This window comes from Camarhynchus parvulus, chromosome 12 (genome assembly GCF_901933205.1).
Source record: "Camarhynchus parvulus chromosome 12, STF_HiC, whole genome shotgun sequence".
In the NCBI taxonomy this organism is placed as follows: domain Eukaryota; kingdom Metazoa; phylum Chordata; class Aves; order Passeriformes; family Thraupidae; genus Camarhynchus; species Camarhynchus parvulus.
In genome coordinates this window covers 9,417,623-9,434,393 of record NC_044582.1, presented here as the reverse complement: position 1 = coordinate 9,434,393, position 16,771 = coordinate 9,417,623, and the positions used below count along the sequence as shown (strand labels likewise).

The following is a 16,771-nucleotide window of genomic DNA, read 5'->3' as shown; positions in this document are numbered from 1 at the left end:
GAGCCGGCAGGACCCAGATGAACAGCTACAGCCTAAAGGCTTGTGGAGTAGTTCAGAGCCCCTGAAGAAATCTTGCATACCTTGCTGGTGGGTTCAAATATCAGTTGGATCCAAACCTGCTGGGAAGATCAACAGCTCCAGATTAACACATAATCCTTATAACATTTTATCCTCATGACTGTACCAGACATCTGTGCTTTAGAAGACTCTTCTCAAAGGAAGATGCCTACTTCAGCCTTCAAGCACCACAACATTCCTGCTTTATGTTGTCCCTGAAGAAAAGCTTTCCACAGCAGCAATGAAACCTTTTTGCACTGAACATCTGGAACCAAAGTCAAAGCACAACCTGGCAGTTTTCTTGGCTGAACGGGGATGCCATTGAAGATGAGCTTCACAGGAAAAATGTCTGTATTGACAAAGGTTCAAGACAGTGGTTCAAGAGTTGAAGGGAGTCAGAATTGCAATCTGCAGGATTTTCAAGAGGAATATTTTAAACATTATCCTTCTGCTACAGCTGGCATCCAGAAATTATCTCCCTTACTTCTCTCCTTTAAATATTTTTTCCTGTAACACTTATCAAAGCCACCACCTTCTCAGCAGGAACAGTCAGGACTTATCAGGTGTCCCAAGATGCTGAGATTAGCTAGCTCTCTTCTCCATGTGGGACTCTCAGATCCCACAACTCAGTGAGGCAAGGATTCAGACTGGGATTCAAGTTTTCATGTGGGAATTTCTGGTTTATAGCAGATCTAGTTCCAGACACAGCCACTGTGAACCATGGGACAGGATATGAATCCTCTTCTGTATATTCCTTCTGTGTGATCTCCCTCTTCATTTCTTCACACCCCCCCCCCTTTTCTCTACAGTATTGCAGCACTTCATTGATTCAACACAATCGACAAGAGAGCACAAAGGCAGAGGCAGCTCTCAGATTGGAACAGCTGGTTTTCTTGATGGCATCATGTCCCAAAGAGAGGTAAGGAATCACAAGAAAAGAGACTGCTTATTCTCAACAGCAAACAACTCCAGACTGGAGAAAAAAGCACAACCCTGCTGACTGAGAAAAAGGCAGCAGTGGGATTTAGAATATATTTCACACTCTTTGATGGATCATGCTTGAAGATTTTGTGGGGAAGCAGAGCTCAGAGGAAACCATGCTTCAAAGCCTATCACTGGACTCAAGGGGCCCATGAAAACTTTATAAATAAGAACCCCTGCTATCCTGTCCAAAGCCCACCTGCAGACCTGCTGACACAACCAATTCCTCAATGCCTACGCTCCCCAACTACCAAACCTTGCTTCCATCAGGCTTTGGAATAAGCTCCTGCCAGCCATGCCAAAGTGGGCTTAATAATAGATGGACAGGGATGACCAGTGGGGACTGAAAAAAACCCAGCCAAAAGTCACTGAGCCTGTGACCAGCCTCTGAACAAGCTGTGACAGCACAGCCACAGCACAACCAACAGCCACACTGAGCACTCATCACTGAGCTGGCAGACCTTAGGCTGTTCCATTCACACACAGATGTCTGTCATATGAGTGCTTGGACACAGGACTACAACACTGCAAAGTTTCCTCTTCCCTCATCTCAGCTGCTGTCCTGCCTCAAATCACAGCAGCAAAAACAAGCTACTGAGGAGCTGACAACTGTCTGCTCATCATCAGCACAAAGTGCTGAGACCAGCAAGGATCTGCAGTCGCTCTGATCCCCAGAGCTCAAATTTTCCAAGCATGAAACATTTGCCTGAGCAACACAAAAAGAGGTGCAGGAAGCAAGACCACAGGCTACCTTAAATCCACAAGCCTTTTTCTTTTTCCGGGCTGCTTACACTTAATACTCCTTTATCTCATCCTAAAATAAAAGAACAGGCCTTAGAGGATCAAGCTATAAACTTCTGAAAGCTTTCTGTAGCCTTCTCTCAAACAAGGAGCTTGTTTCCATTTCTCAAAAGCCAAGAAGGAAATCAATACTTAGAGAAGGCATATTCCAAAGGACAAATCTTCTTAGTTGCTGCAGTGCCACCCTTGTTGAGTCTCTCCAATGAAGGTGATCACAATGGTAGGCAGCAGTCAGCCCCTCAAACATTGAGGTAAGCCAGAGTCTTCAAGTGGAAATAGGTTGTTCATGAGCAGCCACTTGGATTCCTCCAGAGTCATGTCTCAAAGTTAAGTTTCTCTGTGACCAAACTCATGTCTAATACAGAGTGAGTCAATATCCTTCCCCCTGCACAAGCACCACTGGGGTCCCTTCCCTCCACCTAATTGCCTGTTTTCACAAGGTATACAGGAATTTATTACTTCAGAGCCTTTGTGCATCTGAGGAACACCACTGCAAGTCACCAGCAGGGTTAGAGCAAGCAGAGAGTGGGACATAAACCAGGCTCATGGATGCACAGCATGGTTACATGAGTCCCACTTCCTTAAGCAGGGTAAGCTCCACACATGGCTTGGGGAGAGCCCCACATTCAGGGGAATGCTGGCACACTGAACCCAGGACAGTGTCCCTTGTGTCACCTGAGCAGGCTCTGCCCTGCTCTCCAGGGTCTGCTCTGTATATGGCAAAGCTCCTGACCTACCAACATCTGCTCAGTTTTTATACAAAGCAAGTCAGGGCTCTGCAAGGCAGTACAACATCTTTGTTGACATTTCAGTCCCTCAGAGAGAAGCTCTCCTTTGGCTTTGTGTCAGCCACCTTTGGCTGTGTCAGAATACAGTGCATAGCCTGCTCTCTCAAGCAAAGCTGTTTGCCTGTGCAAAGGTTCCCAGCTAACAGACAGGAGGCAGCAGCTGGAGAAAGGAGACCTGGGATCACTGCACACAATCTCACCTTTTATTATTCAGCCACATTTACTGAACACAGCCTGGCTCTAATCCATCAGTGCAAGAAGCCGGCTAATACACTCACCTGATTGGAGAGAGACTTTCCTGCATTTTATGGGGTTTTATTGTAGCAGATGTCAAGGCTCAGCAAAACAAGAAGGCACTAAGAAGGGTCTCACACAGCCTGGGCTCTTTCCCAACCAGCACTCATCTGATACTGGATTAAACAAGGAACTTGAGAGCATTCTGTTGTCTCAAGTTCACAACACAGCTTTGTGTGCACACGAGCCACCCATCAGCAGCTGCAAGAACCAAGTATAACTTTCACTTTTAATTGTGAAATTAAAATGCTTGTTGGTTTTGAACCAAGTGGCAGCCCATGTGCCTCAAGACATTTGATAAAGACTGTAAAGAGGGAAATGCATTCAAACATTAAACCCAGTCTACCTTCAGCAACGAACCTGCTTCTGCTCCAGAGGTCAAACTGGAGTCCAGACAAGCTTTAGAACTTTAAGTTGGCTTTTGCAGAACAATACAGTGATCACAGGTGCCATACAAGCTCTCCACAAAAATTTCTCTAGTGCACTCCAACTCTATCACAGTGCCTTCATCCTGTCAGCTCAAGGTACACACAGCTGGGAACACTCCTACCTGGATCACAGCATCCAATACATTTTTCAGTGGCTGTCTACTTTTACAAGATTTGAGAAGATTTCCTGAGCCTCAGAATACTCCTAAATGCACTTAGGCTTGCTACCAAAAGATAAAATACAACCTTGATGCTCCACAGGAAGTTAAACAGTACTGACAACACCACAGGGGCCCAGGAATATTACAGAGCTTGTTAAATGATGGTAATCCTAAGTAGGCTGCATTTAGCACTACTGAAGACAGAAGTTTTCAATAGTTCCTGCTGATATGGCCTGATGGAAACTCTTGTGTTCAAAGTCACTATCTGGTACACACCTGAATCCATGGAGAGGCAGTGCCAGAGAGCCCAGAGGATCATTAGAAGTGCCCATATAACTTCCCAGCACACCATGTTTAGTTGCAGGCAGTGCCTCTAAAGAAAGATACATTTCCTCCCTTCTTCCACCCACGAAAAGGAATCAGCAGAAGTTCTCAAACATGGAATTAAGATGGCATTGAGATGGGACAAACAAAAAAATAGTAATTCAGTCTCCTTTTCAAATCCTTTGGAGAGATCAACAAGTCTCTATATCGTATCTATAACCTGAAACTCTCCTAGTTTGTCAAATAACTTATTTTCTAAAGCTATCAAGTAGGTAACTGAAACACAGGGTACTGCTTGCCCTACTGCCTCACACAGAAGATAAAAACCTCGATTCTTTGATATTTAGAAACTTGGGGATTTTTTTTTTAATCTTATGCCAATATACTATTCTAAATTGCAAGGTTTACAGTTCTATCAGCAAAAAACCTCTAACTTAAAGAGTATTTTTTAAACAGCAGCTGAGCAGGGATCCATCACATACCTGGGCACTGCTTGTCTGAGCCCTTACAGGCAGCCAGAGAGAACCCACAATTCAGTTCAGTCCTGCATCACTCTCCTATTTCCATAACAGTCAGGAGAGTGCTACAGGGAAAAAAAACTTCAAGAACAGAAAGCAGGTGCTTTTAATATAATATCTAAAGAAGAAAGGTGTGCCTATACAAAAACTAAACTGCTTCAGTAGCTGTGTCAGGGCACTGTATGGTACTAAAAAGAGAGTAAACTCAGAACAACTGCAAGTCATGAGGAGGAAACATCCTTCAGAAAATAAGACAAATGTAAAAGTTTCCCAGCAGTTTGGTCTGAAAGCAAGAAGAAAAAAGATTGCAGCTGCTATCATCTCCCTAAATTTTAAGTTTGCTTTTTGTCCAGTCATCTGATTTCCTGAGGATATATATTGTGAACAAAACTCCAAACAAGCAGAAAGAACATTTGAAGATGCAGGAATTTCTACAAATAACTGCAATGGGAAGGTGCCATCTCACAGCTGGCAGGAGGACACTGCCACCTGCCAAAGGCCTGCATGACCCAGACATGTGGGGGCTCCCTTCAGCTTTTAAGACAGTGTCCACATTTACAAGTTATTAGAACATTTCAAATCATGCTCATCAGCAAACTCAAAGAGGAATCCAGGTAACAAGCAAATGAATAAAAACATCCTCCATTTTCATATGAAACACTTGGATCAGGTTGAGGTTGAAGTACACACTCCACAGAGAGGAAACTGGAATAATCAATGTGCACAATTCAAGCAGTTCAGGAGCTTAAGAAAAAGAGTAAATTATAATCTTCTTTCACCAATGTTAAATTCATCCTGAGGAGGGAACTAGGTACCTGCTGGGACACAAAAATGCAGTGATTGTTGAGAGCTCCCAGTCCCCCAATAAAAGAGCAGTGCAATATTGCTTTATTAACAGCCTGAACCAAGGAACCCTGAGCTTTCTGTTCCACAGCCCAGAGAAGTAACCCAAGAGATGAGCTCCTCAGAAATACAAGCCAAGTCCTTGTGGGCAGCAAACGTGGACTGATAAACCTAAGGGGAGAGAATGCAGAGGCAGATGGGCAGAGGTAATCAGAAATGACAGAAAGATGAGCAGGCAGAGGGCAAGCAGAGTGCTTGAAGGACAGAGGCAGAAGAGCTGAAATTGTATAGCATACAGGTATTTTAAAAGTTAAATCAACAGCTTTCCAATACCATTATTTAAAAAAGCATTCCCCCTAATACATGCAGGAAGCCAGCTGCTTGCAAAATGACCTTTAAACCCTATGCACCATGCCTTATTAGACTAATTCAGAGCTGGAGATTGGCTGATCCTGAAATCCATTTATACAGGACAAACAGGCATTCAGCAGGGACAAGGAGTGAACACATTGTCAAAATAATTTTGTCTGCATTTCTGCATGCACACTCAGGCTCAACACAGCAGAGCAACACTTCTCCAGCTCCAGAAACAAGGTTCACCAGACATTGCAGCACCATCCCAACCCAAGGCTTCTCTTCTTGCTTCCCTTGCATTACAAAGGTAACAATTTAACTATTCCAAGTGTTGTCTTTATGGACACTTTCTGTGACTGCAGAGGTCTTTAAGAGCCTTTCACCAATTCCTAAAAGCCCCCAGTAAAGGCCTCTAATCAAAAAGGATGTTATAACCAGAAGAATGTTTCTTGCCAGAGATGGAAGTATCAGCAGCACAGCTAACTCTAACACTGTATTCAGATCACTGTAACACACTATCTTCAACATGACCTGTTCCTGTGTTTGAAGCTCTGGTGTCCAGAAAGGTTTTTTCAATTGGCTTGCAAAGGTTTAGCTAGGACTGAAAGCTTTAAATTGTTTTGGAAGCATCACACGTTTGTCAGGAAATATCTCCAGACAAGGAGGCCTGTTGGGCAGACAGTGTCACAGGGGGGTGAAAATCAAAAACAATTACTGCAGGCATGATGCAGAAAGAAACTTTCCCTCCAAGTTAGGATTTTGTAACAGATGAATGCTCTACAGCCTTGGATGAGGAGGACAGAACAAACACTAGCAAGTGGCATCAGGGCAACTTCTGCAAATCCCCTCCTCCAGTATGCCACAGTTCTGAAGTGACAAGGATTGGCTTCCCACTAACAGGAGGGCTCATCTGTCATTCACTAACTTCCAGAGAAGGGCTACTCACAGCAGTCTTGCTTGCTTGGGAGCAGCTCCTCCAGCTGAATGGGACCACTGCCACCACAATAACCCCTGCACACTGCCCACACGGACACATTCAGCTGAGTGATGAAGGCTTTAAATCCTACTAGCCCTCAAAGCATACAGCCCCAAAACCTGTGACAAAAATACCTGATGGATGGTGTGTGGAGACTGCAAACTGCACACAGCAGGAAACCATCCTGGGCAGACTATGACCAACAAAGAGCATAACAAATCTCTGGTTTCCCCAGTTTGTCATGAAGGCTTTGGCATCACTGATAAAATTTCCCAAGTTATAGCCAAGTTGTCAGAGAATGGATCTAAAATTAGTATGGAAGTTATGGAAGTCAGGGCTACTCTGGAACTTCCTGGGAGTCTGAAAGCACTTGACCACTGACCTTGTGCTTCTAACCAGCCTCTGCTATCGACAGCAATTTTTGTGGATCTGTTTCAATCTAACTTCAGCAGCAAAACACATAGTTTAAAAATTGGAAATAAACGTCTTTCTGTCCAAGACTGCTTGGTCATCAGTCTCCTGGAATTAATCTGAGTAAGAATTTCCACTTCCCACTTGCCAACAGTGCTACAAATCTTTTGTGAAAGAATCTGGCATTAAAACAGCCAGATGTATCACAACAGTCTCTCACCCCCAAGCAACTATTTTCCATACTAGATAAGCCTGACTGGATATAGGCTACAGCTCTCAGGAAAATGCTGCCTAACACACCATACAGAGAACACAGAACCAAAAAAAACATTTGATCCATACAGTCCCACTAAGTTAAGCCTAAAGAGAAATAATTTTGGAAAGAAAGAGAGAGAATACAAAGACTGAAATTTTCATACCAAAGTCTAACGAGACTTTTCAGATACACCCACTCAAAGACCTCATTAGAGCATCAGGTCAGCAAAGATGTCTCATTCCTGATCAGCTAACTCTTACAGTACTTTATTGCACAAAAATCTTAGACTATTTTTAAATATTTTAAGGCTAACCAGTTTTTAAAACAAGAACTGTAGCAAGACCACATTTTAGAAGTAACAAAATGCCAAATAATTCAACTTCAGAAATTGTAGAAGTCATACTGACTTTCCATCTTTTACAGAAGTTGCTTTCAAAATTACCTGTAAAACATACATATTTAGATTAACTTTACCTGTAAATATATCTGAAATCAGAACCATCAAGCAAGAAATTAGACTCAAAAGCAATTATGCCTCACTGTAACAATGTCAAAACCTCCAAACAAACAAAAAACAAACAACAACAAAAAATATGCACAGGGACTGGGTGTTGAACCATTAGAAAACAGACTGTTTATGAGAAGAGAAATGCAGTGAAGTCCTCATTCCAGATCAGGTAATGGATACAAGAACCTCATATGTGAAGATGATCTAGCATATGGACTAAGTATCACTGAAAAAGGAGCCCTGAAGCACAGCCAAGTGAATTTTAAATTTATTTCTGCTCATTTTCTTCAAAAATTATAAACCTGAGGAGGTTTGGGCTTTATAGGGACTAAAAAGAGTAGACAGAGAGAAGAATTTGTTCATGTGGTTAATAAGTGGTCCCAACACACCAGGCTGTGGGGAACATCAGAGCTTCATGAAGTGCTGAGATACAGAGTAAATAAAGAACTTATGCCTCCAGTTTCATAAATACCAGGTACAGGCAGCAGACATTTCCATTTTAAGTAGGCCAGCATTTACTCTGGAACAGGCCTCATATATTAAGATGGTGGTTTATGTCCTTTCAGGCAGCTCTATATTTTTAGTTTATCCACCAGTGAACTCTTGAGGATATGAAGCATTATGTACAGACCCACGACTCACCAGAACCTACAACTGCTGCCTTGAAAATCAAAACAATAACTTCATAATTAGAAGCAAAATATGGATCCTCTTCACCTTTGCAAATACCAGGTCAGGGTATGCCTGGGTACAGTTAATCCACTGCTCCTCTGTGTTTATGACTAAACAAACAGCAGCTGCCTGCAGCTTGCAGCTCTCCCCCAACTCCCTTGTGGGGGCCATTTATTGAGTCAAACTCCTCTGATAGTGTTATCACCACAGCATTTGCACAAATACAGGTTGAAAGAAAGAAAGGTTTTAAAAAAAGAGAGAATTTCCTTTCTAGAGAAGGCAAGACAAATCCTTTACAGACATGTTTGCTTTGAGCAAGGACTGACTGACAAAAGGGAGGCAGGACAGTTGTGTACTTGGTTGAGGATGGCTGGGCACAGCATCCTCCAGACAGGAAACACACAGATTCACCTGAAACTACAAACCTGAATTCCAGAAAGCTCAAACAACCCTAAAACCTTTCAAGTTAGATATACTGTACTTCAAGCAGCATACCATGTGATAGATCATCTCAATGAGGCTTCAACAGCCAAGACCTACCTCTGCAGAATCCCAGGGGGAGGAGAAATCCTGGCATTTCTACAGTACAGATACAGACATTGCTATACCTGGTCCAAACTTTCTTTCTCCGGCCACACACACTGACTGCTCCTCTCTACCCTGATAAGTACACAATCTGTCTATAAAGTACCCTGAAATCCACCAGAATGGAAACAACACTTTAGCAAAAGCCTGATGATCCAGAATGTTCAGATACCTGCAGTGCAGCCCGTGGCGTCCGACTCTGTTTCTCTTTAGATCCAAGTTGCAGAAATTAAAGCTCCCAGCAGGCCACACTTCAGCAGGATCAAGAGTGCTTGAGCAAAACTGTTCCAACAGGATGGGAACTGCAGAAATACCTGCAGCATCCTCTCAGCAATCTAAGTCCCTGCCCACAGATTAGAGACAAACTTCCAGCAGAAGTGCAATGCTTTGCGTGCCAGAAGGGAACTGGGCTTTCACAGAGATCACTTGGAAATGTAAACACAACAAATTGACCATATTCCTTTTTATTACAGTCAAGGGCAAAGCAGAATACAGACAACAAGGTTATGTTAAAAGTCTCCCTTCACTGGAATTCAGTCAATCAGTATTTAGCAAGGGCTTGTTTGCACACAGCAGAGTGACTCACAGTAAATGTGTGTGAATTTTCCCTGCACTTTCATTACAAACCCTGAATGTTCATATACAGAGAAACTCACCAGTTTATTGCATTGTAATTTCCTTACACAGACAAGCCCTAAAGCCTTGACAGAAGTAGGTTTACCTTTGTCTGTTATGAATAGTAGATTTGTGAGAAGCTGGACACAGAACAGGGAGGAGGAGTGCAGGATTATGAATGGCTCCTAGCTCAATGTATACAGCTCCTATTGACAAGGGAAAACACATGTCTGAGTACACAGCTCCTGATAGCTTGGTTTGGCCAGGAGCTAGTGCACAAAAATTTCACCTCGGTCCTTCTGTGGAAGACAAGCACCTAGAGACAGTAAGGAAACCCCTGAAAAGAAGGAATACATGCTCTTCACTAACAGACATTTTTCCGCACACAGTTGCAGGAAGCAGGTTCTGTTTGAAATCTCAAATCACATTAATATATATGGTCACTGGAGGCCTCATTTTCCAAGTGGCAGCTGGCTGGAGATTCCCTGGTATAACCACCAATTACGTAACAAAGTAACCAACTAAAATTCGCCTTCAATTCACATTTGCCTATTGGTGTGAACAGAATTCTAGGGCAGCAGAATGGGTCACAAACCCTCTGAAAAGCTTGCATGTGAGTGCATATTTGCACGGGGGAGGGAAGCAATTCACTAATAGGACTCAGACTTTTTAAAACAAAATCATTTGTTTTCCCTTTCCATCTGGACCCAAACTAAGAAATTACGCAGATTTCCACTGCCCACTCTCTTTTTTCTTCCACACCCCCTTCTCAGTGGCACAAGATAAAACCTTGGGGAAACGGCAGCAGCAATTTTCAATTCTCATTATCTAACGACAGCAGCAGTTCTTGGTGAAACTTGCGGTCAATAAACTACAGGCAATTTTGAAAGACACAATGGGAACTGCCCCTCCTACAGCTGTCCCATTATCCCAGCTTTTATTAGATTTAAAGCCAGCAATTTTTATGCTGTAGCTCAAGTTCTGCAGAGCCATGGAAACAGACCACCAGAAAAGATAAAACACTCCTAAATTAAACAGGAGCTGTCACAGTAACATCCTCTGAAGTCAGAGAACTTCCACATAAGCAAAGCATGGGATGCAGGAAGGAACCCAGAGCCTAAAGGGGCGGATGAGTCAACGCTCCTCGCAGTGATGCTGCACTGAGTCAATGGTGACGCGCCCAAAACTCAACATGCAGGGTGGTATCAATGGAAAAGCTCATGAGCAGGTCAGGCAGGCAAGTTGAAAGGATACTGGCTACAAAGGCAGACAACCAGAGCAGCATCCTGCTCCCATAACCATGAGAATCCCAGAACAGGTATCAGCTTTGTAGTCTATGCTCTGGATGTCCTCCCAAGAGGCAGAGGGAAATACTCATCTCTGGCTGGCAATCCAGCTGGCCTGTTTCAGATTACTTTTTAGAATCAGATGCATCACACTCTATATATGGCTATTTCTCTCTGTTGACTACAAGAGATGGCCCAATAGCCAGAAAATATACAAAACAGGTAACAATAGCTATATCTCTACCATGCACCACAATAAAGTAACCTGTTCTAGGAAAAGGAGCTGTACAGAAATCCATTTTAAAACTCATTGAATGATTACCTAACATATTTGTTCATGGGGCAGAAATAACTGAGGGTGTATCTCAGCTCCTGGCTCAGAAACATGCACAACAGGCAAAGGGAAATGGGTGTCCAAAGGAACTGTCTCAAACAAACACAGTAAAGGGGAAGAGGCAAAGAATTATTCTCATCCACTGTAAGCTGTAATTTTCAGTCTAGAAATCTAGAGCTGGCTTTCTCTGCGTCTAATGTGTACCATGCCCTGCAGACATTTTTACCAGCCATCAAAAGGAACTTGCAGAGAAGCAGATGCTTCATTAAAGAATATTCAGCAAGCCTTATAAAATCCTTAGTAAAAAGCAAATGAACAAATCACCACCATGCAAGTGAGATGAAGTCACACATCTAACTTTGATTACATTTCCTCCTGCACTGGAAAACAAATTGTGTTTAAAAAAAAAAAGGTAAAAAATACGGAAGAAATTAAGAGATTCTGGCCTTTCTTTCCCACATTCTTCCAACCTGAATTTCCTGAAAGAGGAATGCGTGAGACAAAGCCATGTGGTATAAGATACTAATTTAAACTTAAAGAAAAATAACAGCTTAAAAAGGGGAAGGGAGGAGGGAGTTTTAATGGTACATGATAAAACAACAGCTTGTGATTGCTACATGTATCTCAGGAGTCAGAAGAGTCAGTAAGAGCAGTGAGGCAAATTGTCAGGGAATTAACTTGTCCTAGGACAAAAGGAAACTACAGAAGACATATTGCCCTACAAAAGTTGCATTTGAATTTGTACTTGCAGAACACTCTAGTGCCTACCTCTAGCTGCAAGGTGTTAGTTACCTATTCTTTAGTCTCTCAAACCCTTTCTTAAAACACAGCAAGATCTTCTGCCACATTGTCATCATCCACAACAAATTAATGTCCTATGCACTTCTCCTTCCAGGTAGTTTCTAATAATAGTGGGGGAAAAAAATTCTGAAGTTCATTGAAGACTCTGGGAATGAAGACAACCAGACAACCCCAGCTTTTGGTTTATAAAGCAAACCCACCAAAACCTCCACCAAATCCAAAAAAGATCTAAGTTATTGGGATCTTTCACTGCCCTCTGCTGTTACCAGTCATTTAGCTTCCAATTTACTCTTTAATAATGTTGGGCTGGGGCTCAGGGCTGGCAGCATCCCAGCCCCTTTCTCAGGCGGGTTGGAGCCGCAGCTTGCAAATATGCTGAAGTTTAATGCAATCTGTCTTCTTTGGTAATCACATTCTGCCTGCACTGCATGCAATAAAGATGTATTGGTAAATGCATTTGCTAAAGATATACTCCACTGAAAAGGCTACAAGCCTGATTTAGAGGAGGCAAGGAGGATAAGAGAGGCTGACAATAGATGCAGCAGTGCTCTGCACACAGCAACCAGGGGCACGGATTGTGCAGCAGCAGCACAGGCACCACTTTACTTTAAAGCTGAGGAAGAAAAAGAAACCACATGTTTTGGGAGCTGGGGACTTTAGAGATATCAGAGAAAAGCCCTTTCCCTGGCAGCTTTAACCTTGCTGATTTGCAGACATACAAAGACCTTCTTTGTAAACAGGAAGGAAAAAAATTCCACTAGGACTAGCAACAACATTTGGTCTAATATATCCTGACAATTTTCCCATCTCCTTCTGTCGGGCTTCTTCTGGGAGCCGGCTGGCAGCTTGTTTCATGTTATACTTAAATCAGGCATACAGCTTCCCCTCACAATGCTAATGCAGAGAAAGACTGCTTCCATGAAATATCCACCTCTCCCCCACCTTTTGCTTTAGTAATCCCATGAGAGGAGTCTCAATTTTCTATTACCATCCTTTTCCCCACATCCACTTTACTATATTCTCAGCACCTTTTAGAGAATTTTCTACTGTCAAAAAAACCCCAAAAAACAAAACAGAAAAGTCTGCCCTTGAGGGACACCTGACCCACTGAATTCTCTCATGGCCCAGGACCATACCCTAGTTGCAATGTCCAAATACCTCATTTTCTTTTCCTCTTCACTTGTTTCAATAGCCAGAAATTCTTCCAAGGTACTGAGCAGCCACTATCCTAAGGCATCAACAGAACCTACTGGGACTCAGCATCTCAGAAGGAAGAGCCATAAGGCTTCCTGGCTTCCCACACAAGATGAAGAGTTTTTAGGAGTATGGAATTTTCTTAACAGACAGCAGCTTTGCCCACAGTACAGAACCTTTCCCCATGCAGCAATGAAAAGAAGCAAGATCTCCAACTGCAAAGTCCCATAACAGGAGATGTTTATCTTGAGTTTATCCTCCTATCTATAAGAGCCAGTTGAAAATGTTGCAGACATTGCCAAAGTGGATTTACTTAGTGTTTGCAGCACACATCCAAGAAGGTAAAACTAGGGAAAATCATTGACTGACTCTGAAACCGGGGAGCACTGGTTCTACTGTTGTGGTGGCAGCTTGGTACAACAGGACTCCCTGACAGGAATGAAGTTGGGACACACTGTGTGACTGGGAAATGTGGAATGAATGTGGGAAAACGGATCCCAAGAAGATTTGTCTCCTATGAAGACTGCAATTTGACTAACAGATACCACAGCTCTCATAAACACTTCTCAGAAGAACGCACCATGCAAAACAAGACAGCAAAGCCAGCCAGTACAACAGAGAAGCTTTTGTTACCTTCTGAGCTGCACTAACACAGCGCTGATATTCCTTCGCCAGCTCCGAGCATTTGAGCACTTCACGTTTGTTTTCCTGGTAGCACTTCAGAATTTCAGACTGCAGGTTTGCACAGATAGGATCAGCATTCCTCCTCCTGCAGGGAAAACAAGCACAGAATGATGTGTGAAGAGGAGTTTTCAACCACTTACTACCACTTTGCCACATATTAATTTTATGCTGGAGTCATGTAGTCCTAAAAGAGAAACTGGTGGGAGCACCAATCACCAAAGTGGGTCAAATGACCAACAGGGTGTTTCAATTGAAAAATCCAGGGTACTTAGCAAAAAGAAGGAACATGATCTTTCTTAGCTGGTGAAGAAGGCCATTTCACTCTTATATAAAACATCATCTCTCCTCTGCATTCAGGAGGAAAAAAATCCCCTAGTCCAAGAGTTTCAATGATTTTCTTAACTCACACTGGAAATCTTTGGCAGAACTCAAGAAATCCTGGCTGGGCCTGCACTAGATCTGTAACAGTCTGACAAGGAACAGAACAGACTTGTTGAATGAGCCACCTCAATCTACTGAATTCTCATCTATTTAAACACTACAAGAAATCCAGCATGGTTGGAAGCACTGCAATTCTCCTAGTGACTGGAAAAAAACCCAGAATAATAGCAAGACCAGATATCTGCTTCTTTGTAGTTCTGCAGAAATTAGTATTCATACTCAGTAAATGGCACTGACAGCTACCCAGGAACAATTAAGGATGATGTTCTTTTACTCTAATGTGCATGTGTACATATGGCACATCATCAGCAACAGTACCAATAAAGGGGAAGGTCGCTGTAAAACAATCCCAGCAACAATGGCACAAACACAGTAATGACAGTGACATCAGCTGCACAGACAGGCAGACACAAATTGCAGGCACTCACAGCACCATGGCCATGGTATGTTTTACCAGAGAGTAAGAGAACATATGCTTAGGTGTAGCAATCCTCAGATGTCGTCTCCTAAACCATAAATCCATTTAATTCCTTGCATTTCCTGCTCCAATATGCTTAGAGATCTGTGCCCAAATATCAAACACACCTCTTCCTTCCAAAGCACTTGATGCTACAGGCAGATATTAATGTCTTGCTATGATGTATTCATTTCCACAGGAACAACAGGCACTCATTCAGCAAAAAGGCTTCATAAGCAAGGCAGAGAGAGGGAAAAGATGACCTGTCCCTGGGCATGTCACAGTCTCTCAGGTGGAACAGACTTCTAAGAAACATGTAATCTTAACCCAAAATCTAAATGCTTTTGGAGAGCTCAGATATGAGTTTCCAAATCATGCACATCTGTGTAAGGTGCTCAGGAAAGAAGTGGAAGGACCAAAAGAAGAACAATTTTATTTTTCCATATCAGCAACCTGGGCACACTCTCACAATAATTTGGTTGAGCTGTACTCTAATTGATGCTTCTTCAGTCCTCAATCTTACTGCCAACATACATGGAGAGAGTAGGAATTTATCAGTATGACAGCCACACAACACTGAGATTTGGACCAGAAACCAGCACGGATACTATACAGACTTCTTTTTCTACCTCTTCACTAATCTCACAGCTTTTAGAAGAAACTTATTCCATGCACAGTCCCTAAGGGTTAGTGTTCATTTTTAATTTCTATGTTATATAGCAAATCACCTTTAAAGCCTCGAAAATCCATATTCTAAAAAAAAAATTTTCAAATTTTGGGATAGAAAAGAACCCAGAGAGAGCATCAGAAACTCATAATGTTGGCATTTTGCTTTGTCACTAACTTTAATATCACTCTAATCAAATCAGTGAGACTGTGGAAATGATACCAAACAATACCAGGTCAGGAAATACCACCAAATCCCTCAATTCATTGAAAAAGTTAAGACTTTTAAAATTAGTTTTTTTTAAACTCAGTGATGTTAAACTGAAGGGCATTTTGTAATTTTAGTACAGAAACCTGAAAGAGCTAAAAGGTACAGCACACCACAAACCAGTTTGTATTAATCTGAACTGAACATGGTACAAGCACCATAGAAATATTTAGAGGTTGTCATTGTCAGCAGGGAGAGCTACAGGAACTGTTTTGCTTTAGATCACTGTCCTTCCTATGGTATCAGTCTTCACTGCCTGGAATAATTATGAAGTTAGGACCCCCCTGTGGGCTCAGACAGTGCTGCAAAGTCTGTGCCCCCCTTCCTTAACAGCCCCCTCGGTGCTCAGCCCACTGGGCTATTTAAAAGCCACACAGTGGTGAGCAAGAAGCCACAAAGAAAGAGTATTTTTGCCTAAAGCCTACCAGAGGCAGGGGATCAATCAGCACAGACCAGTATGCACTGCCCAGCAAGTACTTAAACCAGCATTCCTGCACACCATCTCCCACAATACAGGGAGGATTTATTTGGTACCGTGTACCCAAAATAACAAGATTATTCTTCTTTATTTCTTCAAAACAAAACCTCAAGCTGTGGCTATGCATCAATTGCACCAGCTTCTCAAAACAGATTTAGAGACGCTAATCAACAAATTGCAAAGTTGGTTTAGGTAATTATCAGTACAAGTTACTGTGGAATCTGGGAGTACACAAATTATCCACATCCAGCAGATTAGTTCTGGTACCCATCTGGACTGGAAAGAGGTACCTGAAGTGCTCTGGCGAACAGCTGCCTGAGATCTTTCCTCTCTGCACACCAACCACAATGCCTGCCCAGTCTGAATCAAGGGGGTGCCACTCTCCTGCTCACATTAACACTCAGCTTCAGGCTGCAGCACTTGCACACTGGGGGAACTGCAGCCCTATGCACAAACAGCTGCACCTTACAGGTGTCTGACTTTCCTCATGCATATCTGAGACAAAAAGGAATTAAAACAGCAGCATCCAACTACAAACACACCTGTAGAATGCAGTGACATTGTGGGTTAGTTCCAAAGGAGGAGGACTT

The 16,771-nt window shown here is 42.6% G+C and overlaps 1 protein-coding gene across 2 annotated transcripts in view; it reads right to left on the bottom strand.

Moving 5' to 3' along the window:
* The window catches only part of CHCHD6 (coiled-coil-helix-coiled-coil-helix domain containing 6), a 109,183-nt gene that overhangs the window by 22,748 nt on the left and 69,664 nt on the right, over nt 1-16,771 (bottom strand). For both annotated transcript variants that reach the window (XM_030956915.1, XM_030956916.1), the window contains one exon: nt 13,821-13,956. In XM_030956915.1, coding sequence (XP_030812775.1) covers nt 13,821-13,956 — 136 coding nt within the window. The remainder of the gene's footprint in view (nt 1-13,820; nt 13,957-16,771) is intronic.